At 44.4% G+C, this 27,465-nt stretch overlaps 1 protein-coding gene across 1 annotated transcript in view; it reads left to right on the forward strand.

The window, feature by feature from the left end:
• Positions 1–24,827, forward strand: part of ADRA1B (adrenoceptor alpha 1B) — a gene marked incomplete at both ends in the record, with an annotated part of 58,536 nt that extends 33,709 nt beyond the window's left edge. The window contains one exon of the mRNA XM_079701787.1: positions 24,220–24,827. Coding sequence (XP_079557913.1) covers positions 24,220–24,827 — 608 coding nt within the window. The remainder of the gene's footprint in view (positions 1–24,219) is intronic.
• Positions 24,828–27,465: the final 2,638 nt, after the last annotated feature.

The raw sequence follows: 27,465 nt of genomic DNA on the forward strand, positions 1-27,465 counted from the left end.
ACTTTTGTTTGCTGGAAGATTTTTAATCACAGTTTCCATTTCATTACTTGTGATTGGTCTGTTCATGTATTCTATTTCTTCCTGGTTCAGTCTTGGGAAGTTATAACTTTCTGAGAATTTGTCTATTTCTTCCAGGTTGTCCATTTTATTGGCATAGAGTTGCTTGTAGTGGTCTCTTAGGATGCTTTGTAGTTCTGCAGTGTCTGGTGTAACTTCTCCCTTTTCATTTCTAATTTTATTGATTTGAGTCTTCTCCCTCTTTTCCTTGTTGAGTCTGGCTAATGGTTTATCAATTTTGTTTATCTTTTCAAAGAACCAGCTTTTAGTTTTATTGATCTTTGCTATTGTTTTCTTTGTTTCTATTTCATTTATTTTTGCTCTGATCTTTACGATTTCTTTCCTTCTGCTAACTTTGGGTTTTGTTTGTTCTTCTTTCTCTAGTTCCTTTAGGTGTAAGGTTAGATTGTTTACTTGAGATTTTTCTTGTTTCTTGAGGTAGGCTTGTATAGCTACAAATTTCCCTCTTAGAACTGCTTTTGCTGCATCCAATAGGTTTTGGATCGTCATGTTTTCATTGTCATTTGTCTCTAGGTATTTTTTGATTTCCTCTTTGATTTCTTTAGTGATCTCTTGGTTATTTAGTAACGTATTGTTTAGCCTCCATGTGTTTGTGTTTTTTACATTTTTTTCCCTGTAATTCATTTCTAATCTCATAGCGCTTGTGGTCAGAAAAGATGCTTGATATGATTTCAATTTTCTTAAATTTACTGAGGCTTGATTTGTGACCCAAGATGTGATCTATCCTGGAGAATGTTCCGTGCGCACTTGAGAAGAAAGTGTAATTTGCTGTTTTTGGATGGAATGTCCTATAAATGTCAATTAAATCTGTCTGTTCTATTGTGTCATTTAAAACTTGTGCTTCCTTATTAATTTTCTGTTTCGATGATCTATCCATTGGTGTAAGTGACATGTTAAAGTCCCCCACTATTATTGTTTCACTGTCGATTTCCTCTTTTATAGCTGTTAGCAGTTGTCTTATGTATTGAGGTGCTCCTATGTTGGGTGCATATGTATTTATAATTGTTATATCTTCTTCTTGGATTGATCCCTTGATCATTATGTAATGTCCTTCCTTGTCTCTTGTAACATTCTTTATTTTAAAGTCTATTTTATCTGATATGAGTATTGCTATTCCAGCTTTCTTTTGATTTCCATTTGCATGGAATATCTTTTTCCATCCCCTCACTTTCAGTCTGAATGTGTCCCTAGGTCTGAAGTGGGTCTCTTGTAGACAGCATATATATGGGTCTTGTTTTTGTATCCATTCAGCAAGCCTGTGTCTTTTGGTTGGAGCATTTAATCCATTCACTTTTAAGGTACTATCAATATGTATGTTCCTATTACCATTTTCTTAATCGTTATGGGTTTGTTTTTGTAGGTCCTTTTCTTCTCTTGTGTTTCCCACTTAGAGAAGTTCCTTTAGCATTTGTTGTAGAGCTGGTTTGGTGGTGCTGAATTCTCTTAGCTTTTGCTTGTCTGTAAAGCTTTTGATATCTCCATCGAATCTGAATGAGATCCTTGCCGGGTAGAGTAATCTTGGTTGTAGGTTTTTCCCTTTCATCACTTTAAGTATATCATGCCACTCCCTTCTGGCTTGTAGAGTTTCTGCTGAGAAATCAGCTGTTAACCTTATGGGAGTTCCCTTGTATTTGTTGTTATTTGTCGTTTTTCCCTTGCTGCTTTCAATAATTTTTCTTTGTCTTTAATTTTTGCCAATTTCATTACTATGTGTCTTGGCGTGTTTCTCTTTGGGTTTATCCTGTATGGGAGTCTCTGCGCTTCCTCACCTGGGTGGCTATTTCCTTTCCCATGTTAGGGAAGTTTTCGACTATAATCTCTTCAAATATTTTCTCTGGTCCTTTCTCTCTCTCTTCTCCTTCTGGGACACCTATAATGCGAATGTTGCTGCGTTTAATGTTGTCCCAGTGGTGTCTTAGGCTGTCTTCGTTTCTTTTCATTCTTTTTTCTTTATTCTGTTCCGTAGCAGTGAATTCCACCATTCTGTCTTCCAGGTCCCTTATCCATTCTTCTGCCTCAGTTATTCTGCTATTGATTCCTTCTAGTGTATTTTTCATTTCAATTATTGTATTGTTCATCTCTGTTTGTTTGTTCTTTAATTCTTCTAGGTCTTTGTTAAACATTTCTTGCATCTTCTCAATCTTTGCCTCCATTCTTTTTCCGAGGTCCTGGATCATCTTCACTATCATTATTCTGAATTCTTTTTCTGGAAAGTTGCCTATCTCCACTTCATTTAGTTGTTTTTCTAGGGTTTTATCTTGTTCCTTCATCTGGTACATAGCCTTCTGCCTTTTCATCTTGTATATCTTTCTATGAATGTGGTTTTTGTTCCACAGGCTTCAGGATTGTCGTTCTTCTTGCTTCTGCTGTCTGCCCTCTGGTGGATGAGGCTATCTAAGAGGTTTGTGGAAGTTTCCCGATGGGAGGGACTGGTGGTGGGTAGAGGTGACTGTTGCTCTGGTGGGCAGAGCTCAGTAAAACTTTAATCCGCTTGCCTGCTGATGGGTGGGCCTGAGGCGACCCAACACTGGAGCCTACCCGGGCTCTTTGGTGGGCTCTTTGGTGGGGCTAACACAGACTCTGGGAGGGCTCACGCCAAGGAGTACTTCCCAGAACTTCTGCTGCCAGTGTCTTTGTCCTCACGGTGAGACAGAGCCAACCCCCACCTCAGCAGGAGACCCCCCAACACTAGCAGGTAGGTCTGGTTCAGTCTCTGTGAGGTCACTGCTCCTTCCCTTGGGTCCCGATGCGCACACTACTTTGTGTGTGCCCTCCAAGAGTGGAGTCTCTGTTTCCCCCAGTCCTGTTGAAGTCCTGCAGTCAAATCCCACTAGCCTTCGAAGTCTGATCCTCTAGGAATTCCTCCCCATGTTGCTGGACCCCCAGGTTGGGAAGCCTGACGTGGCGCTCAGAACCTTCACTCCAGTGGGTGGACTTCTGTGGTATAAGTGTTCTCCAGTTTGTGAGTCACCCACCCAGCAGTTACGGGATTCGATTTTATTGTGATTGACCCCCTCCTACCATCTCATTGTGGCTTCTCCTTTGTCTTTGGATGTGGGATATCTTTTTTGGTGAGTTCTAGTGTCTTCCTGTCAATGACTGTTCAGCAGTTAGTTGTGATTCCAGTGCTCTCGCAAGAGAGAGTGAGATCACGTCCTTCTACTCTGCCATCTTGAACCAATCTCCAGTCATCCTTTTTTTTATTCAAGTAACTTTTACTGGGTTTGTTTTGTCTTATTGCAAGAAGTTATATATGCTCATTATAGAAAAGTTTAGAAGATACAGAAAAACAAAAGGTAGTAAAAAAGCCATCCTTCACACATAACTACTGAAATGTTTGATGCATATTTATTCAGCCATTTTTCTATGGGATGATATCGTACATTCTATTTTGTAACCTACTCTTTGTCTTTTGATAGATTATGAACACCTTGTGAATCATATTCACTAATTTAGTCTTTAATGGTTGAGATATACGGATCATTAAACCAATCAGTTATGTTGGATATTTGACATTGTTTCAAAATTTTAGTTATGATAAATAATGTGGCAATAAAATCCTTGTATCTCAATCATAATAACATTTATTGAGTATTTATTACTCAGGCACTGTACTGTTTTACATGTATTATCTTTTTTATTTATTTTTTTAAATTGAAGTATAGTGGATTTACAGTGTTGCACCACTCTCTGCTGTACAGCAAAGCGACTCAGTTATATATATATATATTATATATATATATATAAAAAATAAAAGAATATATATATATATATATATTCTTTTTATTATAATCTTTTCCATTATGGTTTATCCCAGGGGACTGGATATAGTTCCCTGTGCTCTACAGTAGGACCTTGCTGTCCATCCATTCTATACGTAATAGTCTGCATCTACCAACCCCACACTCCCAGTCCTCCCCTGTCCCCCTTCCCTTCCCCCTTGGCAACCACAAGTCTGATCTCTATGTGAGTCTGTTTCTGATTTGTAGATAGGCTCATTTGTGCCATGGTTTAGATTCCATATGTAAGTGATATCAGATGGTATTTTTCTTTCTCTGTCTGACTTACTTCACTTAGTGTGATAATCTCTAGTTGCATCCATGTTGCTGCAAATGGCATTATTTCATTCTTTTTTATGGCTGAGTAGTATTCCATTGTATATATATAGGCCACATCGTCTTTATCCATTTATCGGTCGATGGACATGTTGGTTGTTTCCATGTTTTGGCTATTGTGAATAGTGCTGTTACGAACATAGGGGTGCATGTATCTTTTTGAATTAGAGTTTTGTCCGGGTGTATACCCAGGAGTGGGTATATGCCTATGGTAATTTTACTTCTGGTTTTCTGAGGAACCTCCATACTGTTTTTCATAGTGGCTGGACCAACTTACGTTCCCACCAACAGTGTAGGAGGGTTCCCTTTTCTCCACACCCTCTCCAGCATTTGTTATTTGTAGACTTTTTAATGATGGCCATTCTGACTGGTGTGAGGTGGTACCTCACTTGTATTATCAAATTTAACCCTCCCAGGAGTCCTATGAATAAGTAATATTACTTCCATTTTACAGGTGAGGAAACTGAGGCCTAGAGAGGTTGAGTACCCACAGTGACACAGATAATGACTCTAGAGGCAGCACCCTTAATCACTAAGATAAATTCTTAGAATTGTAATTTCAGGATAACTAAATACATAAAATTGTAAGGTCTCTGAGTCATATCGCCCAGTTGCCCTCCAGAAAGCATGTCCCAATCAATATTCCCACCGTCAGGATATGAATGCCCACTCACTTGCATCATCGCCAACACAAGACACTATTCATTTGTATTGTCCTTTGAGAAATGAAGCTCAGACTTCTGATAGCTTATTCATGCTCTTTAGAGCATGCATGCAACCCAACTCCCAACTGAAACATTGATTTTCTTTAAACCAGTTGTTCTTATCCTTTTTTTGGTACATGGACCCCTTTGAGAATCTGATGGAAGCTATGAAACAGCTACACAGAAAATGCACATGTGCACATCAAATAACCCCATATTTTTCAGGAGTTCACAGACACCATTAACTCCTATGCTTGCTAGAGGATCGATATATCAACAATACTGAAACTAAAACTAAAAACAGGATTAATGAACCCGGTCAAATGCTGGTTTCACCAGACTGTTCTTTTTAACAATCCTGCAGTGTAAGGAACCAGATCAGAAGAGGCTGGAATAAAATGCCCAGGCACTGAAATGGTCCATTTGCCCTGTGGAGTGGAGGTACCCCGGTCAAAACTCTCTCCTGAGGTCACGCTGTCCTCCACCAAACCAGTAAGACCTCCGAGCAGATGGACAGGCCATCAGTGGGCCTGACCCCATTGGTGCGCTTCAGCAGCCTCCAAAGAACAAGGCTCCTTCTGCCAATTGCTCTTCTTCACACACTCTTGTCTTTCACGATCTCCCCTTGCATCCTGCTCCGTTATGGTCTGGAAAGCCTCATCCCAGATCAGTGAAGCCTCCGCCCACCCTACCCACCCCTCTCCTATCACAAGCATCGGATGAAGACAAGAGGGGAGGGGAGCCTGAGGGCCAGGACCTTGCCCATCCATCTGCTGTGATGCTGCTTTGCCAGGAAGATTTTTCTGGGAACTTTTCTTGGCCTGAGCAGGTGCTTTTGGGGCTGTGTTTAATAATGATCCATTGAGGCTCAGTGGCATTTTCAGAATTGGGGGTGGAACATCTGGTCCCAGCCTGCAAGGAAGGAGGTAGACAGAGGAATTAGCACTCTGGAGTGAATTGCTAATTCACTGGTCACCTTTTGGGTGACCCAGTGGAGAATTCAGCTCCATCTGGATAGACAGGCTAGGGCTGCCAGACCACCATGAGACACACACACAGAGGATGCAGGCAGCTCCTCAGGCTGGAACGTGAGCTGCCCTGTCCTTGCTGCCCGTCCATGGCCACCTTGGGGTCTCATTTTGCACAAGACCACCATATCCTTGTCAGAAATATGAGGAGGAGTGGTGATGGGAAAGGGGACTGTTCTGCCCTTTTATCGTCTGGCTTAACTCTATCTTTTGATCTCTATTTATTAATTTTTCTCCATCCTATGCCCTGTCCTCTCGCTTATGTTCTTGGCATTGCCCATCTACAGATGATGGAAGGATTTGTGAGTTAAACATCCATTCTCCTCCCACCTTCTTGGTGGGACTTACATTCCTGGGACTCCTGTCTCCCTGGGACTTACATTCACAAGGCCAGGAGATGGCAGACGATGACTTTTCAATTCTAAATAATTACAGTTCCTCCTGGATTTGGCTGAGAACATGAGTCATCTGAAAACTAGTATATTCACACCCAAACATGGCTCTTCTGTTTCCCCCTGCACCCTGTACTCTCTTGTGGAATCTCCTCAATTCTTTTACATGTCCTTTTAGTCTTTGGTGTTTTGATGGCCTTCCTCACCAGATCCAAATAGCAGAAGATGGGAAAGCAGAAACTCTACTACTTAATATCTCCATGACTCTGAGCAAATTACTTCTCTTCTAAGCCTCAATTTCAACATCTGTAAAATGGGGACAGTAACTCTACCTCCCACGTTGAAATGTTTTGAGTACAGAGTTAGCTAATGTATGTTAGGTAATGTATGTTAGATAATGTATGTACTTGCCTCCTGTAAGCTCCCAGTAGACGGTAACTGCGATTCTTACTGTTGTTGTTATTAAATTCAGATCACCACCATCTTCTGTATTTTCTTGGGCACCATCATAAAGGCTGAGTCCATTTCTAACTATCACGAGAGTCAGCACGACTTCTCCACCTTCCTTGTGATCAGGACACTGCACAGGAAGTCAGGCCTCCTCTCTCAGGCTCTAAACAGCCTGAGGTCACCAGCTCTCTGAGACACATTGCCTCACTGCCGTTGCACTGTCATGCCCAAAGGGGATGCAATTCCCTGCCTTTCCAGCTCCTGTCTCCTCAAAATGTGCAAAGATGAAATCGTTTTTGCAGGAAAGTTCTCTGAAAGTAGCAAAGTCAAGTAACACCTCCTTCCCAAACTATCACCCACACTTATCTCTCCATCCCCACATGTAACCAGCACCTCCTGGTTTTCCTCTAGGTGCTTTCACACAGAACGTTCCAGGGATATAACAAGTCCCCAGTCTGTGGGAATCAGCACTGAGGTGCAGAAAGATCAGTTGCTCCAGGGTCAGACCTGGAATTGAATCCTATCTCCACCACTATGTAATCTTGAGCAATTTCTTTAATTACACTAAGCCACAGTTTTTTTCATCCATAAAATGGGCATAATAATTGTATTCACCTCACCGGCTTATAGGTACTGAATAAAATAATTGTTGAAATCTCCTTGCTTCCCCAGTCAATGTTAATCTCCTGGATTAAATTCTCAACCAGTTCCAGGTACCTAAGGGAAGTTCAATAAAGACTCTCTGTAAAGTGGGACAAAACTTGGGGACCTCCCGCTGCAAGCAATAATCTAAAAACCTGCATCAAACTGAGAATATATTTCATGTATATTTACATGAAAGAGGTGAAGAAATTGTATTTTCTGAAAATCTAGTAATTTGAGGAGAGGAACTGTCTTTAGGCAAAATCTTAACTAGAGCTGAAGGTAGAAAGTGAAACCCATTTCCCCCCGTCACAACCTACATGCCCCTCTTCCTCGCTGCCCTCAACAAGGCTGATGCCAAAGCTACCAGAAGAGAGAACAGAAATTATTGCCTAAAAAAGCAATAAGAATTTGGAACTCTCGGAGCAATCTGCGAGGAGAGGAGCTGAGGTGAGAGAGGACAGGGAGGGGGCCGGGGAGCCCAGCACTGAGTAGTACCTTAAATGCTTGGTGCGGGTAATTTTCCTCTTGTGGAATCACTGCTTCCAGGTGGTATAAGCAGAGCAGACATCAAGGGAAATGGAGCCCAAGAAGCAGAGTGGCGGGAATGAAGTTATTCCCCCTGCCCCACTCCAGGAATCCAGAGGCTTTGAGGGAGGGCTTTGGACATCCCAGGGTTATGGGAAAGGGACATTCACGATCATCTCGCCTATAGCTTTCAAGGGGTGGAAAGGCCCCCAGCTGATTCCTGGGCTACACATATATAAACAGCATAGCCTGTAAATACTGAATTACATCCTGTCCCTTCATGGAAACCCTCCGAAAACATTCTCCCATGGCTGCAGCAAGCCCAGCCAGCTCTGTGTCCTACAGGCCATCTCTGAGTTGAGCAGTACATTGTCCCTCGGGCACTTGCATCTGCAAATTTCGTAGCAATGAGGAGCCTTCAAGCTATGAGAAAGGGCAGCAATTTCAGGGTCATTTTATGGCATGTCTGTGGACCTGGACTGAGAAGCAGGAGAAGGCCCTGCTTTGCTAAAATCTGGACAGCGGCACGTATGCAGTAGCAAAGACTAATCATTTCATCATACAATATTCATGACACCAGCGATGTGCCTGGCCCTCGGGATAAAGAAAGGCAGGCGAGGGCTCTGGTGAGAAGACAAGACGCCCTAGAGGCAGCAGGCTGGCATCATTCACTCTAAAGGCTGTAGGTGACAAGGCAGGCATGACGCCCAGGTGTGGCCCCCAGAGGAGGAGTGCATCCCAGACCAGGCCTGACAGGTGGAGAGGAGATGCAGAGCTGTGTAGGGGTCCCAACCTGAACCTGGCAAGCCAGTGGATATAGGAGAAAGTTTGGATTACCACCAGCCAAAGGACAGATCAGAGGGATGAGTCAGAAAGAGGAAGGCAGGGGCGTCAGTGGACAGCTGCTGAGAGAAGGGATGAAAGGCATTGCATGGTGCCTAATGGCTTAAGTGGTCCAATCTCAGCGTTTTACCACCTGATTCCCCAAAGCCAGTAATTGTCCCTGTTCTCTCTGGAGCCTTTCATCTGAAGGTACGGAGCTTCTCAGCCAAGCAGCAGGTTCATCTCCCTCTGAGGGCAGCATCCAGTATTGCACAGCCTTTTTGTTATAGGCTCAAAGACACTCTGGCCACAGGTATATCTGTAACTTTTCCCCTCATCTCTGTTCCACCTCTGCAATGGAGTGAACACAGCTGACAATCCAAGAAGCAGGGAGCCCCGGTAGCTAATGCAACCCCCTCGTTTCATACATGAGGAAACGAGGCCCACAACTGTGATGACCCTGAATAAAGGTCGGCCAGCTTCTAGCCCTAGGCTGGGTCTTTCCCCCTATATTCTCAACCACTCTCTCTATCTCTTTCTCTCTCTCTCTCATTTTCCCCCCTGCCTCTCTCCCTGTTTCCCTCTAGTTACAAAAGCAATGATTGTTCATTGCAAAAAGAATTTTAAATAAAAAGTGAAAATCTTCCCATAAAGCCATCCTCCAGAGATAACCATTATGAACAGTTTTTTTCACATTCACCCAGATTTTTTTCTATGAACACACACACACACACACAAAATGTTTTTTATAAAAATCAGATATTAGACATTCTCTCCTGAAATTTGGTTTTTTTCTACTTAACTCTGGCATGGGCCTCATTCCATGGAGACCTAGCTTACCATTTTAATAGATGGATGGTTTTTCAATGCGTGACTGCTACGTGGTTTATTTCATAATCCCCTATGGCTGGAATTTAGGTTATTTCCCATTTGGGGGGAACATGACTGCAGTTTCCTGTATTTTTATCTTTGCTCCCTTTTAAGAGTACTTCTGTAGGATAAATTCCTGGATGTTGAGTTCTTACATCAAAAGCTAAAGTTATGCTCATTTAAATTGTATCAGATAACACCAGTTTTCCACCCAGAATCTGTAGCCCCACACAGAATGCATGCAAATGTCTGTTTTCTCATACCTTTGCCAAACTAATAGACCTGAAATATTTTGCTGCTTTTTAATTCACATTATTTGCTTTGTAAAGGATTTCATGAGGCTTTCATTAATTCACTGGCTGTCCATTGTACTTATTCTTGTTATTTCCTTATCCATATGATTTGCTTTGTTTTCTATTGAGTTGCTTTGTCTTCTTGATTTGAAAGAGAGTTTTGTGTATTGGAAAAATTCCTTTTACTGTCCTTTAATTTACAAATGTTTCTGTCAATTCTGATAACTTTGTTTTCAAAGTTTATGACCTTGTAGAAATGTCTAGGCAAACACAGCAATACTTTTCTTTATGGATCCTGAACTTCGGTCATGCTTAAAAAGGTCCTTCCTATTTCAAAATCATAAAAATATTCACTTCCATCTTCTTATATCTTAATAATCTTTTAATATTTAAAATCTTAGATCCATCTGGGTTTATTTTAATGTAAGAAAGTAGAGATCCAGCTTTATTTGTTTCTAAATAGCTAGAGACTGTTGTCCTAACACCACTTAAAGAATAATCTGTTTTTTCCCCACAAGCATTGAAATGGCATATAAAATTCTCATGGATATTTGGTTCTGTTTATAAACTGTATAATTTCATTGATCTATCTGCATTTTCTTGCACCTCCTTCCCTGGTATTTTTTAATTACTTTTATGGTATGATATGATTGTATGATAGGTTTTACTCTCTGTAGGGGTACGTTTCCCCATCTTCCCACACCACTCCCACCATTCCTCTTTATTTATTTTAATTGACCTGGCTATTTTTTCATGGTTATTCTTCTATAATCTATATTCTTCCATATATTTAGTTTGGGATCATTTAGGTTCCCCTCTCTACCACCCCCCTGAAGAAAACCTGGTGGTATTTTAATGAGATGATCTTGAATTTCCAGATGAATTTGGGGAGAACTGAAGTTTTCTTGGTTAGAGACTTTCTAGACTAAAGCAAGCTATGTCTCTCCATTTATACATGTCTTCTTTTTATGCCCCTTCATAAAGTTGTATCGCTTCCTTCACATAGGTTCCCCCCAACACTCAGTTTTAAAAGGGTTCTATGGGGAAAGTGCTATTGAGGTCAAAGCATGGAACACACTCAGTTTGGCATCAAAGATAGACCCTTAAGTGCTGCAGAAACTCCTCCATCCCATCTTCTCCCAACTCTGGGCCTAAGCCAAGAGGTCACTTCCCTCTTTGAAGTTGGAATGGGTCCATCAAGTAACCAGCAGGCAACTGATGGCACGGACCCCATGCCCAGTCCTGTGCTAGAAGTATAGAACACAGACTCCATCTTCAAAGAGCTTTGATGCTGCCTAAAGAGACAAGTGGCACATCTCTTAAGAATGACATTCCATATGAATCCATGTGGTATGGCCTTTGTTTTGATGGGAAATATAGGAGGATAAGCTGAGCAGTCAGGAAAGATTTCAGGAAGAAGATGAAAACTGGGCATTGGCCTGTGGTTACCATTTAAATAAAGAAGAGGAAGGAAGCACATTATAAGCAAGAGAATCACTCCACAACCATTTACCTAGTACCTACTATGAACCAGATACTGGGCTAGGCACATGAAGAGGAGGTTATGTGCTCAACAAATAGTTTTACACATTCACTATAACCCAAGCTCTGTGTTTGGGGCTAGAGAAATAGGACAAGTAAGATTGACCCTGGCCTTGAGGAGCTTGTAAACAAGGGAGACAGACTCTTAAATAAATAAGTTCAACAGCTGTTGTGATAGAATTCTGTGGAGAGAATAGCAGAAGACTCTTAATCTGGTGACTGTGCACTTCCTGGGTACCCATGGATGGGATTCAGTGAGTCTGTGAGCCCCTGAAATTATATGATGCTAAATTCTTTGCATAACCAGCATTTTCAGGTTAAGAACCATCGAGGTAGAGTGCCACAAAATTCTTGGCTTCTGTGTTTTAATGACCATATAAAATATATAGAAAGACCATTATAAGTAAGAAGTAAATAATTCTAGCCTTCCCCCAACCAGAACTATTCTAAGAGTTGAGAGGCAGTATCATCTGTTGTGAAAACTGCCCAGCTTTGAGACCAGGCAGATTTGGGTTTGAATACCAGCTCTACCATTTAATAGCTGTGTAACATCGGGTGAGTTCCATACACCTGAAGACTTTATTTCCTCATCTGTAAATTGAAAATTGAGAATTACAGAACCCAGTCCTCCCTCGTGCCTTATCGTGGGAGTGAAACTAGCTAAGGTGTGTCGGTTACCTGGATCTGAGCAGGTCTTCACAGCCTGCTCACTCCTTCCTTCTGCTTTCACACTTCACAGGAAGCTCTGCATCATGGGCTGTGGTTATGACAAGGAGGAATTTGAGCCAGGCCTGGAAGGGATGGAGAGGAGGAGGGGAAAGGAACGGGCATCTCAGACCAGTGGACAGAGTAGATACAGGGAAAGGAGCCGGAAAGGTCAACTCGTGTTGTGAAGAATCAGCCCATTGCAGCCAAGTTGAGCAGGTCTTCAATTCCAGCTGAAGCAGTTTGAACTTTATCCTATAACCTACAGGAGCCACTGGAGGGTTTGGGACAAGGAAGTCAATCCCATGGTGAGGTGGTTCTGAACCCAGCCTTTGCCCATCATGAAGCCCAAGACACCCGGGAAAACAATTTTTACAATGAAATTATAATGTGGACTAAGGCAATGCTTCTCACCTCAGGATCTTGTTAAAAAGCAGCTTCTGATTCACTGGATCACTGAGATTCTGCATTTCTAACAAGCACTCCGGTGATTTTGATGCTGTTTACTCATGAGCCTCACTTTGAGTAGCCAGAGGCTAACGTATTTTTGGTTGTGTCATTTTTATTACTAATATTATTCTTGTAACACATGTTGGCTGAGTGCCTGTCCTGTGTTAGGCACTGTGCTAGGCCCTGAGTAGAAAGAGAAGAATCAGACATGATTCTCTTTTTTCTAGAAGCTCACAGTCTAATCTAAGGAGATGTGGCATAGCCCTAAGCAACTGTAATTCAATACAGAAAGTAATAAATGCCGTATTTTAGCCTCAGATAAAATACTATGACAATTTGGTGAAGAGAAAGATTGTTCCCAGTTGAGGGAGAAATTGCCTGGTGCTTAAGGAAATGAATAGTAGCTTCTTTTTCTTGTTATTAAACAATGAGTAAGAACCAGTGAGTAGACTTCAGAGTTAGACTTTAATCCTAACTCTACCACTTACTAGACATGTGACTTCATTGTCTTAAACCTCAGTTTCCTCATCCGTAAAATGAGATATATTAATAGCAAGGCTTCTGGAAGGATTGTATGAGAGAATGTTTATAAACATAGTAGCTAATAACTGGTTCCTAGTTCATTATAAATGGTAGCTCTGGTGATTATTATTGTTTTCAGTATTTGCTGTAAATCTTAACATGTGTCTCTTTGGCCCCAAGGATATTGTATTTGTTGGACAATTTTGTGATCTCATTCCAGGGTTAAGCAGCAAATGAAAATGGAAAAACCTCGAAGGGAATTTCCAAATCCAAGGAAACTTCCTTCACAAAGCCAGTGCTGAAAGAATTAGCAACTAGTATTTTCAATTTTTGAATTTTTTTTGGACCAGACTGTTTCCACTGGGGAGACTTGGCTTGGCTAAAGGTGTAGCCAAGTGCTCCTAATAACAGCCACATTGAAAGGGAGCTCCACTCTATTTACAAGCTGATCGAAACGGTTTCACCACCCACTGGCTCCCTTGAGATGTCTGCTTGTGTGAAGCTGACTGTGAAATAAGTCAAATCAGATTTATAATCCTACAGACCCAGAATGTCAGAGCTCAGAGGGATGTTACAAACCACCCAGCCCTGGGGGGGACCAGATAAATGATGCTTTACATCCCTCTATGCCTTGCTGCAGTCTCCAAGCCCACACACTGGTCATTCCTTCAACCAGTATTTAATGAAGGAATATTAAAGGGCCCTATAGTAAGAGGATAAGGCACATCAGGGGACCTACAGGCACATCAGGAAGTAACAGAGGAGGCTGCTGGGCTTAACAACAAAAAATCTGATTTCCAACCTCTCTCTCTCTCTTACCTGTGGGGAACCTTGCGCAAGTGCTGCCTTCTAGCTGCAGCTCCATTTCTTCATCTGTAAAGTAGGGATAATCCCACTTTGCTCATAGAACTGTCAGGGGGATTAAATGAAATAGAACATAAGATAGTTGGCTGACATATATCTAGGACCCCATAAACACAGTATCTTTTGATTCATTGTTCATTTTTTTTTTTTTTTGTGGTACGCGGGCCTCTCACTGTTGTGGCCTCTTCCGTTGCGGAGCACAGGCTCCGGATGCACAGGCTCAGCAGCCATGGCTCACGGGCCCAGCCGCTCCGCGGCATATGGGATCCTCCCAGACCGGGGCACGAACCCATATCCCCTGCATCGGCAGGCGGACTCTCAACCACTGCGCCACCAGGGAGGCCCTCATTGTTCATTTTTTAAAATAATATTCATTGGATTTTTCCCAATTACAAAAGTAATTCGTGTTTATGGAGAAAATGTTGGAAAACACCAAAAAGCCCAGAGAGGGAAAATTCATGCATAATTTCACCACCCAAAGATAAACACGGTTGATGTCTCCTTTCATGTATATTTTTCCTGTCCTTTATACACACCAGCATGTGTATTTTGTTTCCCCATGAACTGTATTGGAAGTGATTGACAGCTTCTGTTAGGGCTTCCTGGATTCATATTCAAACTCTATCCCCCACTAGGTCTGTGACCTGGAGCAACTCGCCTTCCATTCCCCCAAGTGTGACAGTTGTGGCTTCCAGCGGGCACGGCAGGTTGGACCCAGTCACCAGGAACGCTATAGACTGCAGTGCGAAATGGCGCCCCCTAGAGCCGTGCCAGGCGCAGTCATGCTGGGCTGCCTTGGGAACAGACAGGTTGAAGGAGTAATGGGCGTAAAGATGTTTAGGCGTTTGGCCAGTGGCTGACACAGGATAAGAGCTTGTTAAATAGTAGCTACTACTCTACAAACATACCCTGGGGTTTTGAAGAATGGAGGGAGGTTCAGTGTTCAGATTTGTTAAATAGCACCTTAAGGTGACCCATTGGGACCGTGGTCCAGCCAAGAAGTCCTTCTCCTTGTGCTGATCCTGCTCCGCTTTAGCTTTTTTTCAAAAATATATTTATTTTATGTATTTATTTTTGGCTGCGTTGGGTCTTCATTGCTGTGCGTGGGCTTTCTCTAGTTGCGGCAAGCGGGGGCTACTCTTCCTTGCGGTGCGCGGGCTTCTCATTGCGGTGGCTTCTCGTTGCAGAGCACGGGCTTCAGTAGTTGTGGCTCGTAGGCTCTAGAGCGCAGGCTCAGTAGTTGTGGCTCACGGGCTCAGTTGCTCCGCGGCACGTGGGACCTTCCTGGACCAGGGTTCAACTCCGTGTCCCCTGCATTGACAGCCGGATTCTTCACCACTGCGCCACCAGGGAAGTCCCCGCTTTAGCTTTTGATCCTTGCCCTTCACCATGCCTCTAAGTCTCCCTCAGGCACGCAAAGCCCAAGTGATGTGAGTGGCTTCACTGCACCATCTGCCTGCTGCTTCATCCCTCCGCTCTCAAGTTCTGCCTCCTGCTCGCCCCATCCAGGTGTGCAGCTTTCAACCCCTCCAAGCCCTTTCAGAGGTGTTGTCTCATTTGACCTGTTTAAAAAACCTCAGTAAGAGGCTAGCAAGAGGCAACCGAGTGGAGCCATGTGGCCTCCCGCAAGTGGTTTCCCAGGGCTGCACCCATAATGCTACTCAAAATGACTACAGATCTGAGTGATGTGCAAGATAGCTTGAAGTGACAGCTAGAGATGGCACAAAAAACTCTGAGTCACGTATTCAATCAGTCAGTTGGTGAACAAATATTTATTTAGCACTACTATGTTCCAGGGGCTGGGTTCTGCAGTGAGAAAATATTCCCTCTTCACTTCTCTTTCAATCCTTCGGGTCCTCAAAGAGGAATGAATTCCTCTCAGTTTAGGGCCAGCAAGTCTTCAACACCCCTCAACCCCGGCTAATCTCCCTTTCTGAAAAAGGGAGCAGGTTCAGGCCCACTACTGTATGGAGGCATCCAGAGGTACTAATATTGTTTAGTTTTCATCTTATTTTTCTCTACCATTGCATTCTGCTTATAGCAAATGATGCAGGTTTTTAAATGATGATAGAAAGCTTCCTTTTTTAAAAAAAATTTAACTTAGATACCAAAAGTGAGTTGATTTAAAGAAAAGCATTAAGTAACAGGTGGTCCGGGTGGTAGAATGACTGATGCTTAGGAAGCCCTAGACTTGAGATGGGTGAGGCTTAACCCTTTCAGGGTTGCTGACCCAAGCCCATGATGACAGCTATGGATTCTCCCCCAGAAAAATGCATGAACATCACATACAATTTCATCAAGTTCCAGAACTACCTGGAGTCCCATTCCTGGGCCTGTATTGGAAAGAGCAGCAGGGTGAGAGTCCCGAGGCCTGGTCTGCACGGGAGACCTAATCCTCTCCACCACCTTCCTCATCTTCTTGGCAGTAGTACTGGCAGTAATAGCAGTGTTGGCAATAGTAACAGCAGTTGTGTTTGAAGCAGTCAAACTGTACTTTGAGGACGGCTTTGAGTGCTTTCAACATGCCAGGCACTTACCAAGCCTAAGCTCAGCTCATACATGCAGAAAAGAAATCACCATCCCCACTTTCTGGGAAACAAACCTCAAGTAGTTTCCCCAAGTTCACTCATCTGGGAAGTCAGGGTCAGCACTTGAACCCAGCTGTACCTGCCTGTGATGTCTGAACAGGTCCTTAACCACTGGACTCCACTGTCTCGATAAATCTCTGTTGGATCTATTGAAGGACATTTGAACAGGTTCTGGCTGTCGTTCTCCCATTCACCAGCTGAGTGACCTTGAGCAAGTTACTCACCCTGACTGACCTTCTGTTAAGGAAGAAGGTTTCGGAGTCCTGCCAAGCCATGATGCTAAGACACAGGGCAAGGAGCGTGGGACCATTTCATGAGCAAGAGAAGTGGAGCCAGGCTCAGGGACATGCACTGCGAGTTAGTGGCCCTGGCAAAGAGCAGGCATAGCCCTGACTTCCAGCAGAGAGAGCAGGCTTCCAGGAACCCACATTTCCCATTGATATTTGCTTCCTCTCCTGGCAGCTTCATTGGCCCCCACAGGTCTGTTTGGGTGCCCAGAGAAAAAGATCCCTGTCACCAATCCGCTTTCATGCCCCAAGGGCCTCAGCACCTTCCCTAATTAACGAGGGCTTCTTGGCTCCCCCCAGGGCAGGCTGGCGTAGCAAACAGGGCCACTAATCCACGTGGCTGCTCTGCTGCTGGCAAGTGAGGGAGGAGGGAAGGGTTCAACATATGTGTGGAATCCAAGGCAGCTGGCAGTCCAGTCCCTGACCCGCACTGCCCCTCTGTGGTGGGTCTGGAGATGGGCAGGGCTTCTAGCTCTGGCCTCGTGGAGACTCTGAATGTTAAGGCTGGACAAGACTCAGATCAAACCACTCAACTAAAGGAGGGAAACCATGTCAAATTATTATGTAGTGCACCTGAAACTAATGTAATATTGTCCATCAACTCTAGTTCAGTAAAATAAATAAATACATTTTTAAAGGAGGGAAACTGAGGCCCGGAAAGGGAAAGCAACTTACCCAAAATGACACATCAAGTTATCAAACAGGTTTCCTGTAATTAGATTTCCAGCCCAATGAGTGGTTTACAGGAATAATTATTATTTGGTTAATAAGCATTAATGCAGAGTTGATTTAGGTGGCAGGAACCTAGTACCCAACAAGCTAGTAAGAACTTCACATGTTTTACCATGTTTAATCCTCACAACAACCTAGGGAAGGTGGTATTCTTATTAGCTCCATTTTACTGATGAGGAAACTGAAGCTTAGGTATAGTATGAAACTTGCCCAAGGTCATGTGTCTGGTGAGAGAACCAAGATTCTATCCCAGGAATCGGAATCTAACGAGAAAAGGGCAGTCCTTGTCAGAAGTCACTGAGGGCTTGCTCAGGGTGCGAGGGTCATGCTGGGGTCTACAGGAGGAGGAAGCAAAGTAGAATGCAAATGGAACAAGAGGGTAGGTGAGGTCATTATTCAGCTTCCAAACACATGAGGATTAAGAACTGACCACACCCAGAGTTGTGGAGGTGTAGGGAAAATATCACATTCATACACAGTCTATGGGAGGAGGGTAAATTGGTACAACCAGTTCAGAAGGCAATTTGGCTAGTTGTCAGGACTTAAATGTGGAATTGACCCAGTGATTGCTCGTGAAGGAGGTTAGCCTGCAGAAACACTCAAACGTGCAAAAAGCGAAATGCATGAGGCTTGTCATTACTGCAGTTTGTAATAGCCAAAAATTGGAAATCACCTACTTGACTATCATCAGGAAAGAGTTTAGTGAACTACTTTATATCCAGAGGGCAGGATGTAATGCTCTGACATGGGGAAATAGCTTTTATGTATTCTAAGTGAAGAAAGAAATTTGGGGAAAGGTATGTGTATGACCCCATTAAAAAAAATCCGTCTGAAAGGATAAAAACAAAACTGTTAACTCTGGTCCTGTCTACTTGAATGAAGAAAGAATTTTCACTCTATATTATATAGATTTTTTTGTAATGTGTAATTTTTTAATTTAGCAGGTTCACTTTTGTAAGTGAGAGGTTTTTTAGTTGAAGTATATTTGATTTACAATATTGTGTTAGTTTCAGGTGTACAACAAAGTGATTCGGATATATATATATATATATATTCTTTTTTTCAATTCGATTCCATTATAGTTTATTACAAGATATTGAATATACTTTCCTGTGCTGTATAGTAAATCCTTATTGTTTATCTATTTTCTATACGGTGGTATGCATCTGTTAGTCCCCTACTCCCAATTTATCCTTCCCCCACTTCCCCTTTGTTAACCATAAGTTTGTTTTCTATGTCTGTGAGTCTGTTTTGTTTTGTAAATAAGTTCATTTGTGCCACATTTTAGATTCCACATATAAGTGATACCACATGGTATTTGTCTTTCTCTTTCTGACTTACTTAGTATGATGATCTCTAGGTCCATCCATGTTGCTGCAAATGGCATTATTTCTTTCTCTTTTATGGCTGAGTACTATTCCTGTGTGTGTGTGTGTGTGTGTGTGTATACACACACACACCACATTTTCTTTATCCATTCATCTGTTGATGGACACTTAGTTGCTTCCATGTCTTGGCTATTATAAATAGTGCCACTATGAACATTGGAGTGCATGTATCTTTTTGAATTATAGTTTTCATCTTTTCCGGATATATGCCCAGGAGTGGGACTGCTGGATCATAAGGTAACTCTTATTTTTAGTTTTTTAAGGGTCAGTGAGGTTTTTTTTTTTAATAGACTTTATTTTTTAGAGCAGTTTTAGGTTCACATTCAAATTGACAGGAAGGTACTGTGAAGAACCCATATTGACATGTAATCACCCAAAGTCCACAGTTTACATTAGGGATCACTCTTGGTATTGTACATTTTATGGGTTTTGATAAAGGTATAATGACATATATCCACCAATATAGCATCATACCGAGTAGTTTCACTCCCCTAAAAATTCCCTGTGCTCCCCCTATTCATTCTCCATTGTGTCACTTTTGTAATAAAAATATACAAATCTGGAAAGGAAAAGAAAAGAAATAAAAATATGGTTTCTGCCCAGAAGGAATTTAGAGTCTGGGTGGTAAACAAGGACTCAGCCAGCCCTGGGATGGCTTAATTCACAGACAAACAATAAAATAACAGAATAAGATCTGATTGTATATGTTCTGTGGGGTACAGAATGAAGAATTCAGTCTGAGTCGGGTAGGGTTAATCAGAGCAGAGTTCCTTCAAGAGGGCAATGAATGGGCCAGGATATAAAGTATGTTTGGAAAATGGCCACCATTTATGAATTTTCAAGGTGCCAGATCCTGTGTCAAGTATGTTTACATGGATTTTTTCATGTATTCAGAATAACCCTGTGAAGCAGATGTTATCCCCAATTTATGGATAAGAAAATTTAGCCTGAAAGAGCCAATTAACTTTTCAAAAGCCAAACAGCCAATACACCAAAAGGATGCAAAACCAGGCCTCTGTGATCCCAAACTCTGAGCTCAAGTCACCAGGCCACGTTGCCTAAAGCGGCTGAAGGCAAAGAATGACCGTCTTCTCAGAGGAACAAGTAACTCAGGGAGCCCAAACTCAAATTGTGGCTGTAAGTAAATGCCATAAGAAAAGTCAGCATCACCCCCTTCCCTTTGGCTGAGCACGTCTCAGCCCCATGGTCCTTGGAGAGTGCTTTGTAAGAAAATAAAGAGAAAGATCCAGACTGTCTTTATCCCTGACAAGGTGCTTCCGTTGTGATGGAGGTGAAGAGGAACCTAGAAAGAAATGCCACGTGGCACAGGGGTACAGAATGATATTTATGCCTCTATCATAAAGCCATGTGTGTTCTGTGGCAATGGACTGTGAATGCATCAGCCTTCCCACAAGCCTGTGGACTGCCACAGGGCAGAGACCACACCCCTGTTTGTCTGTATCCCCACAGGTTGGCCTCATGCCTGGCACTTAGCAGAGCTCCGTATTTGTCGAATGAATGAATGAATGTATAAAAATGTAAAAACCTACTACTCTTATATGCTGGTGTCCTAATCCATAAAATAGGACCAACTGGGGGCTTCCCTGGTGGCGCAGTGGTTGAGAATCTGCCTGCCAATGCAGGGGACACGGGTTCGAACCCTGGTCTGGGAAGATCCCACATGCCGCGGAGCAACTGGGCCCATGAGCCACAATTACTGAGCCTGCGCATCTGGAGCCTGTGCTCCGCAACAAGAGAGGCCGCGATAGTGAGAGGCCCGCGCACCGCGACGAAGAGTGGCCCCTGCTTGCCGCAACTAGAGAAAGCCCTCGCACAGAAACGAAGACCCAACACAGCCATAAATAAATAAATAAATAAAATTTAAAATTCACAACATATGTCAATATTAAAAAAAAAATAGGACCAACTATAGTCCCTTCATCTAGGGATTACTGTGATCATTAAATGGGCAAATGGTGTAAAGGATTTAGTGTAAGATGTGTACAAGAGCGCACACAATGTGACTGACGGTTCTGATATTAGCTATTAGCACTATTGTTATTTGTGTATCCTTTAAAAGCTGGTCCCTCTGGGCTTCCCTGGTGGCGCAGTGGTTGAGAGTCCGCCTGCCGATGCAGGGGATACGGGTTCGTGCCCCGGTCTGGGAAGATCCCACATGCCGCGGAGCAGCTGGGCCCGTGAGCCATGGCCGCTGGGCCTGCGCGTCCGGAGCCTGTGCTCTGCAGCGGGAGTGGCCACAACAGTGAGAGGCCCGCGTACTGCAAAAAAAAAAAAAAAAAGCTGGTCCCTCAGGATACACCCCCTTTAAGCCATTTACTGACTATTTTACTAACATCTTCAACAGGATTGGCAAGCAGAGTTACAAGTTTGTCTTCAGCAAGTATGCTTTCCTGCTCTGGATCCTGCCCACCTTTGCCACAGCTGTCTGTGCCTCCCCAGCCTCTATCCCAGGCCTTAACACGTCCTCATGGGTGCTGTGCCTACCTGTGCACACGCTCACCAGCATTTACCGTCCAGGGTAATTCACAAGGTTTCCAAGTGTTACCTCCCTCTCTCCACTTCCCCAAATTTATTCTCCAGTTTCCCATTTTTGTCAAGACCAGTTTAACTATGCCCTTTAGAGTCAGTGACAGAAACAAGACCATCCCCCTGGGCAGAAACAACTCACCCCATCATGGGTACTAGGTGTTCACACGTCATATTTGCATTTCCACTGGGGCCTTCTGTCCAGTGTTTTATTCCAAAGGATAATCTGGGACAGTGGGACAAAAACCTAATGGTGCAAGCCTTGTCACAAATCAGACCACGAGGTGGCGCCCTCATTGGCCCCCACCTAGAGCTAACCCACAGTTGAGAAGAGTCAGCATACTTGTATGTATAGTTAGCACTTACCCGGAGTATGGATAACCTTCTTTCCAAGTTAACCCCTCTCTGGTTTAACCCTGCACCAGGAACTCTGGCCATCTCCCCCCAGCCACCACCCCTGTATTGCCAAGCAGAGAAGTTGGAGGCTCCCTGTAACAATAAGCCAAAGCTCAAATAATCAAGAAGGGCAAGTGCTACAGGGGGGAAACTCAAGTGCAATCCAAAATAGGGATTCTTGTGGCATCTATGCCACAACTGTGGGGACTTCAGCCACTTTCTGGGTCTCGGTGTCTCCATCTGCCAAGCGAGGAGGTTGGACTTCGTGATTTGCTAAGATTTCTCCCATTCAGATGCTCTTCCTTCAACAAATGGATTCAAAGGTGATCCCAAAGACCAGGCCCTCAGGAAGCTCACAGTGTAACAGAGGAGATAAGACAGGAATACAAAAGTCACTGTACTGCAGGTGGAGTGGCTGGCTTAGGGACATGGTTTGAAGTTACAAAATGTTCTGTAAAGTATATTTGCATTTTTTAAAGCATTTACATACGAATATACAACAGGAAAAAAATCTGAAAGGTTATGTACCAAAATGTGATGTCTCTGCATTATGGGTATGTGTGCTTTTAAAATATTTTTTCTTTTCTTTTTGCTTTTTAATAGTTTCTCATTTTTCCACAAAGGGTATGATTAATAGCATTAAAAACAAAGAAAACACGTTTCATATTCAAACAGAATTGAGTTTAAACCCCAGCTGTATTACAAACATGCTGCGTGGCCTGGGGCAAGTCATGTAACCTCTCCAAGTCTCAACTGCCTGGCATTTAAAATGGAATTGTTTTTAACTTAATATTGCCATTAAATGCTTTGGGACCTCAAATTCACAGAGGTGAGTTAATCATGTTTCCCAATTCACAGCACCTCATTGTCATCGATCTCAGCCAGGCCTCTCTCTTACTTTATTGATTTATTTCCTTTTATTCCCACCCCTTATTCCTCTTTCCCTCTGCCTCACCCTTAGGCACCCATTTTGTATTTGATATGTATAATATTTTTTAACTTGAAAATGTTTTTGAAAATGTGTGTGGTTGGTTGTATCTTATAACAAAAGATATTATGCTATAAATCTCATTGTTTCCTACTTTTTTCACAGAGAACAATGTATTTAAGATCTTTCCATATTGCTTTTTGGACATGTCATCCAGGACTTCTAAGTACTGCATAATTGCTGTGCTATGCATGTACTCCACTCTACCTTTCCATAATTCCCAGTGAGGGGCACGCAGGTGTTTTCCAACTCTCTGTCACCATAAACACCACCCTGAGCATAGTCATACATGGGCCCCGATGGACCTGTGTGAAAATTCTTTGAGAGCTCTGCCCTGGAACAGAATTGCTGGGTCAGGAGGTATCTATATACCTAATGGGATCAGAAGGTCTTCACAGCCTCTGCCCCCACCAGCAGGAGACTTCCCATGTCTCCACACCCTTGTCTGCACTTGGCACTATCGAGTTTTCTAACAGCCTGACAGATGTTCTCTCACTCTGTGGTTTTCACTTTATTTGACTGCCTAATATTTTGAGCATCTTGGCATATGCTCATTAGACCTCGGGTTTCCTATTTTGTAAATTGCCTGTTCCTTTTCTTTGCCCACTATCTACTAGGAATGCTGTCTTCTTCTTGTTGACTTTCAGGAGTCCTTATATATTCTAAATATCAACCCCTTGACTGTCTTAGACATTGTAAATAATCTTCTCCCATTCTTGCCCCATAGTTTATCTTTTTGAAGTGTTAAGTTGTTTTTCTTCACCCCTCCATCAAAAAGATCATCCTTCACCGTGTCTTCTTTTACCTTATAAAGGTTTACCTTTCACCTTTAGGTCTTTAATACATCTCATATTTGCCATGGAAATACTTCATGGCATTTTGTGAAGGATAAAATAATACAGGTAAAGCGCCAATACAGTGCCTCAGACCCAAGAGCTGTACAATTGTGGGTGATTATTACTATCATTTGAGTAGAAAGTGGTAAGCACCGCCCTAGGAAATCTAGAGATACGGGAGTTTGAATGCTCTTTTAGCTAGATCAGAAAGGATTTTATGGGCGAAGGTTAAGTGATGGAGATTGGCCTGAAAAAAGAATGTAGGAGTCATTTATTTTGACATGTAAAGGGCAGTATTCCAGGTAGAGGAACTGGCCTGGGCAAAGGCCTGGAGGCAGGAATGCCACAGGCTGACAGTGTTTGGGCCGATCCCATCGAAGAGAGGGGTCTGACTACTCACCAACCGCTGTCTGTCTTTCTGCCCATGCCCACCCCACCCCTTCCCCCTGCAGGCTCCCTGTTCTCCACCCTGAAGCCCCCCGACGCCGTGTTCAAGGTGGTGTTCTGGCTGGGCTACTTCAACAGCTGCCTCAACCCCATCATCTACCCGTGCTCCAGCAAGGAGTTCAAGCGCGCCTTCGTGCGCATCCTCGGGTGCCAGTGCCGCGGCCGCCGCCGCCGCCGCCGTCGCCGCCTCTTGGGCGGCTGCGCCTACACCTACCGGCCGTGGACGCGCGGCGGCTCGCTGGAGCGCTCGCAGTCGCGCAAGGACTCGCTGGATGACAGCGGCAGCTGCCTGAGCGGCAGCCAGCGGACCCTGCCCTCGGCCTCGCCGAGCCCCGGCTATCTGGGCCGCGGCGCGCCGCCGCCCGTCGAGCTGTGCGCCTTCCCGGAGTGGAAGGCGCCCGGCGCCCTCCTGAGCCTGCCCGCGCCCGAGCCCCCGGGCCGCCGCGGCCGCCACGACTCGAGCCCGCTCTTCACCTTCAAGCTGCTGGCGGAGCCCGAGAGCCCCGGGACCGACGGAGACGCCAGCCACGGGGGCCACGAGGCCGCAGCCGACGTGGCCAACGGGCAGCCCGGCTTCAAAAGCAACATGCCGCTGGCGCCCGGGCAGTTTTAGGGCCCCCGCGCACCGCTTCCTTTCCCTGGGGAGCCAATCATCGTGGGGGGCGGGCGGGCGGCGGGAGGGAGGGGAGTGTCGGCGCCCGGTAGACACGGGCCCCACGGGGAAGCGGGGGGGAGGGGGGCGGGGAGAGGGGCAGCTGCTTTGCTGGCAGGGGCATGGGTGCCAGGTACAGCGCGGAGAGCTGGGCCGAGCATGCTGAGAGCCTGGGGGACCCGACGCCAGCCGGGGTTTCCGTCTCTCTCTCTGTGTATATATCTAAATGAGTCCCTCTGTACATGTATTTAACCGTGGGTGCACGTGCGTGTGTCTGTGCGGTGTACGTGTGGTCTGCGTGTGTGCGTGTGTGGGGCCGCCCGCGCGGGGGCAGAGCGAGTGGGTGCCCAGGAGGCAGCCAGGGTGTTGTTTGTCTCGTGACTTCGTACCTCGCAAGCCCCCCCTGTACTTCACTGAACGGTGGCACTTTGGCGGGGTTGGAAGCAAAGTCGGACATTAAAGGTCATTTCTCCTGTGCGGCCTTGAGTAGTTTGTGAACGGGGCGGCAGGCGGATCTCGAGTTGCCTTTTCGTTCACATTAAGGTGTGCCCCTGTCTCTCTCTCCCGCCGGCCCCCCTTGACCCCGTTTCTGCCTTTGCCATTCCTGCCCTTCAGGGCTAAACAAATCTGACCCTGTGGCCGAAAGTGACGCCCTGGACTTGTCCCATAAATCCTGCCTGCCTGCTTTTGACCGTTCCCATATCCAAATCTTCCTGCTGTGGGCAACATTGGGCAATGTCTGGCCTGGCCCTGATCTCCAGGACCCCGATCCTAGCTGGAGCTACCAGGCCAGCACCCTAGGTGGGCCTGTCACCTGTGAGGGGACTGGTCCCTTACCTCCTCCAGCATCTTCTGACCAAACACTGCATTATTTGCCTGTGCCCATGGAACCTGAAAAACAGAGCCAGACTGCAGAATTTTCTGGACAAGATAAGGATCCATATGTCAATGCAACACATATGGGCACAGGAACCCTCCTAAGCTCGGCTAACTGGCAAGCCTGCCTGGGAACAGAGCACCGAGGAAAGTCATGCAGAGAGGAGGAGCATACCTTGAAGAAGGTAACTTCCGTTCTAGTCTCAGTGCTGCTACCAGTTTACTCTATGACCTTGAGAAGGTCACATCTCTTCTGGATCTTGGTTTCCCATCTATGTAATGACAAGATTGATTCTAAGGGGCTTCCCTGGTGGCGCAGTGGTTGGGGGTCCGCCTGCCGATGCAGGGAACACGGGTTCGTGCCCCGGTCTGGGAAGATCCCACGTGCCACGGAGCGGCTGGGCCCGTGAGCCATGGCCGCTGAGCCTGCGCATCCGGAGCCTGTGCTCCGCAACGGGAGAGGCCACAGCAGTGAGAGGCTCGCGTACCAAAAAAAAAAAAAAAAAGATTGATTCTAAGGTCTTTTCTGCCTCTAAAAGCCACTAGTTTGCTAAAAGAATAAAGGATAGGGAACAAAACAGGGAGCACTTTTCTTCCCTGAAATTTAAAAAAAAGAGCCTAAGAGGAAAACCCCCACCCCAGTCCCTTTCTCTTCCTGCTTTGCTTTTTCTAAGTTGCGATTCATTAATTTTTCAAATGGTGAGAGCTTCTCCCAGTAATATTAGCATATCAGTCATTTATTCTATGGGCGATTGAAACAGAAAATCCCTTAATGGGGGAGGGGCAGTCATTCATTTAGCTGAAAAGTGTAGGAGTATCAGGCATGGCTGGATCCAGGGGCTTAAACAGTATTGTTAGCTTGCTCACTGGCTCTTATCATTCATCTAGCTCCCATCTTTTAGCTCTGCTTATCTTTATATGTTACACTTATTTCCTTTCTGCAAATAGCTTTCTCACACCATTCTTACAACTTGAGCCCCCTCCCCAAGGAGAAATAAGATTTCCCAGCATATCTGCCAAAAAAAAGAAAAAGAAAGAAAAAATCCAGAGAAGCTAGATGTTCCGTATCACAGACCCCTTTGAGACTCTAATGAAAGCTATAGATATACCTTCCAGAAAAAAAATGCACATACAAAAAAATTACATTTTCATACAATTTCAAGTGACTCACCTCTGTTTAAGATCCTATGAACTAAGCATGATATCCCAGATTCACTAGTTGTTTGAAAAAACGATGTTCAGAATTATCTAGGCCAATCCCCTCATCTTTACAGATGGAGAGACTGAGGTAAATAGCTTGCCAAGTCACACTAACCTAGGACTAAGACCTGGATCTGCTATATCCCTGTGCAGTACATTTTCTCCTCCCTTGTGCTGCCATCTTGGGGTTGAGTATATCCTCCAACAGAGAGTAGGTTTCTTCTTGCTGCTATAGAGAAAAGGGAGTCCTAGGGAAGGAAGAGCCTGCACCCAATTCCCAGAGAAGAAGGAACAGTTTGGGGTAGTCCTCTGGAAACATTTGCTTAGCAACACAAGTCTTTCAAACAAGTCTGACACAGAATCCTGACACAAGTGCAGTCTGCAGCGAAGTGAGGAAAAGGGCACAGAGCCTCGCCCCCTTGGCCTCCTCCTCCACATCTTGAGCCCTTTCCCCTTGCCTGCCTCAAGCACCTGAGGGCTCCACAGCGTGAAGTTTGAAAATCACTGGTGAATGGGACTTGGA

Source organism: Hyperoodon ampullatus (assembly GCF_949752795.1).
Source record: "Hyperoodon ampullatus genome assembly, chromosome: 4".
NCBI lineage: Eukaryota > Metazoa > Chordata > Mammalia > Artiodactyla > Ziphiidae > Hyperoodon > Hyperoodon ampullatus.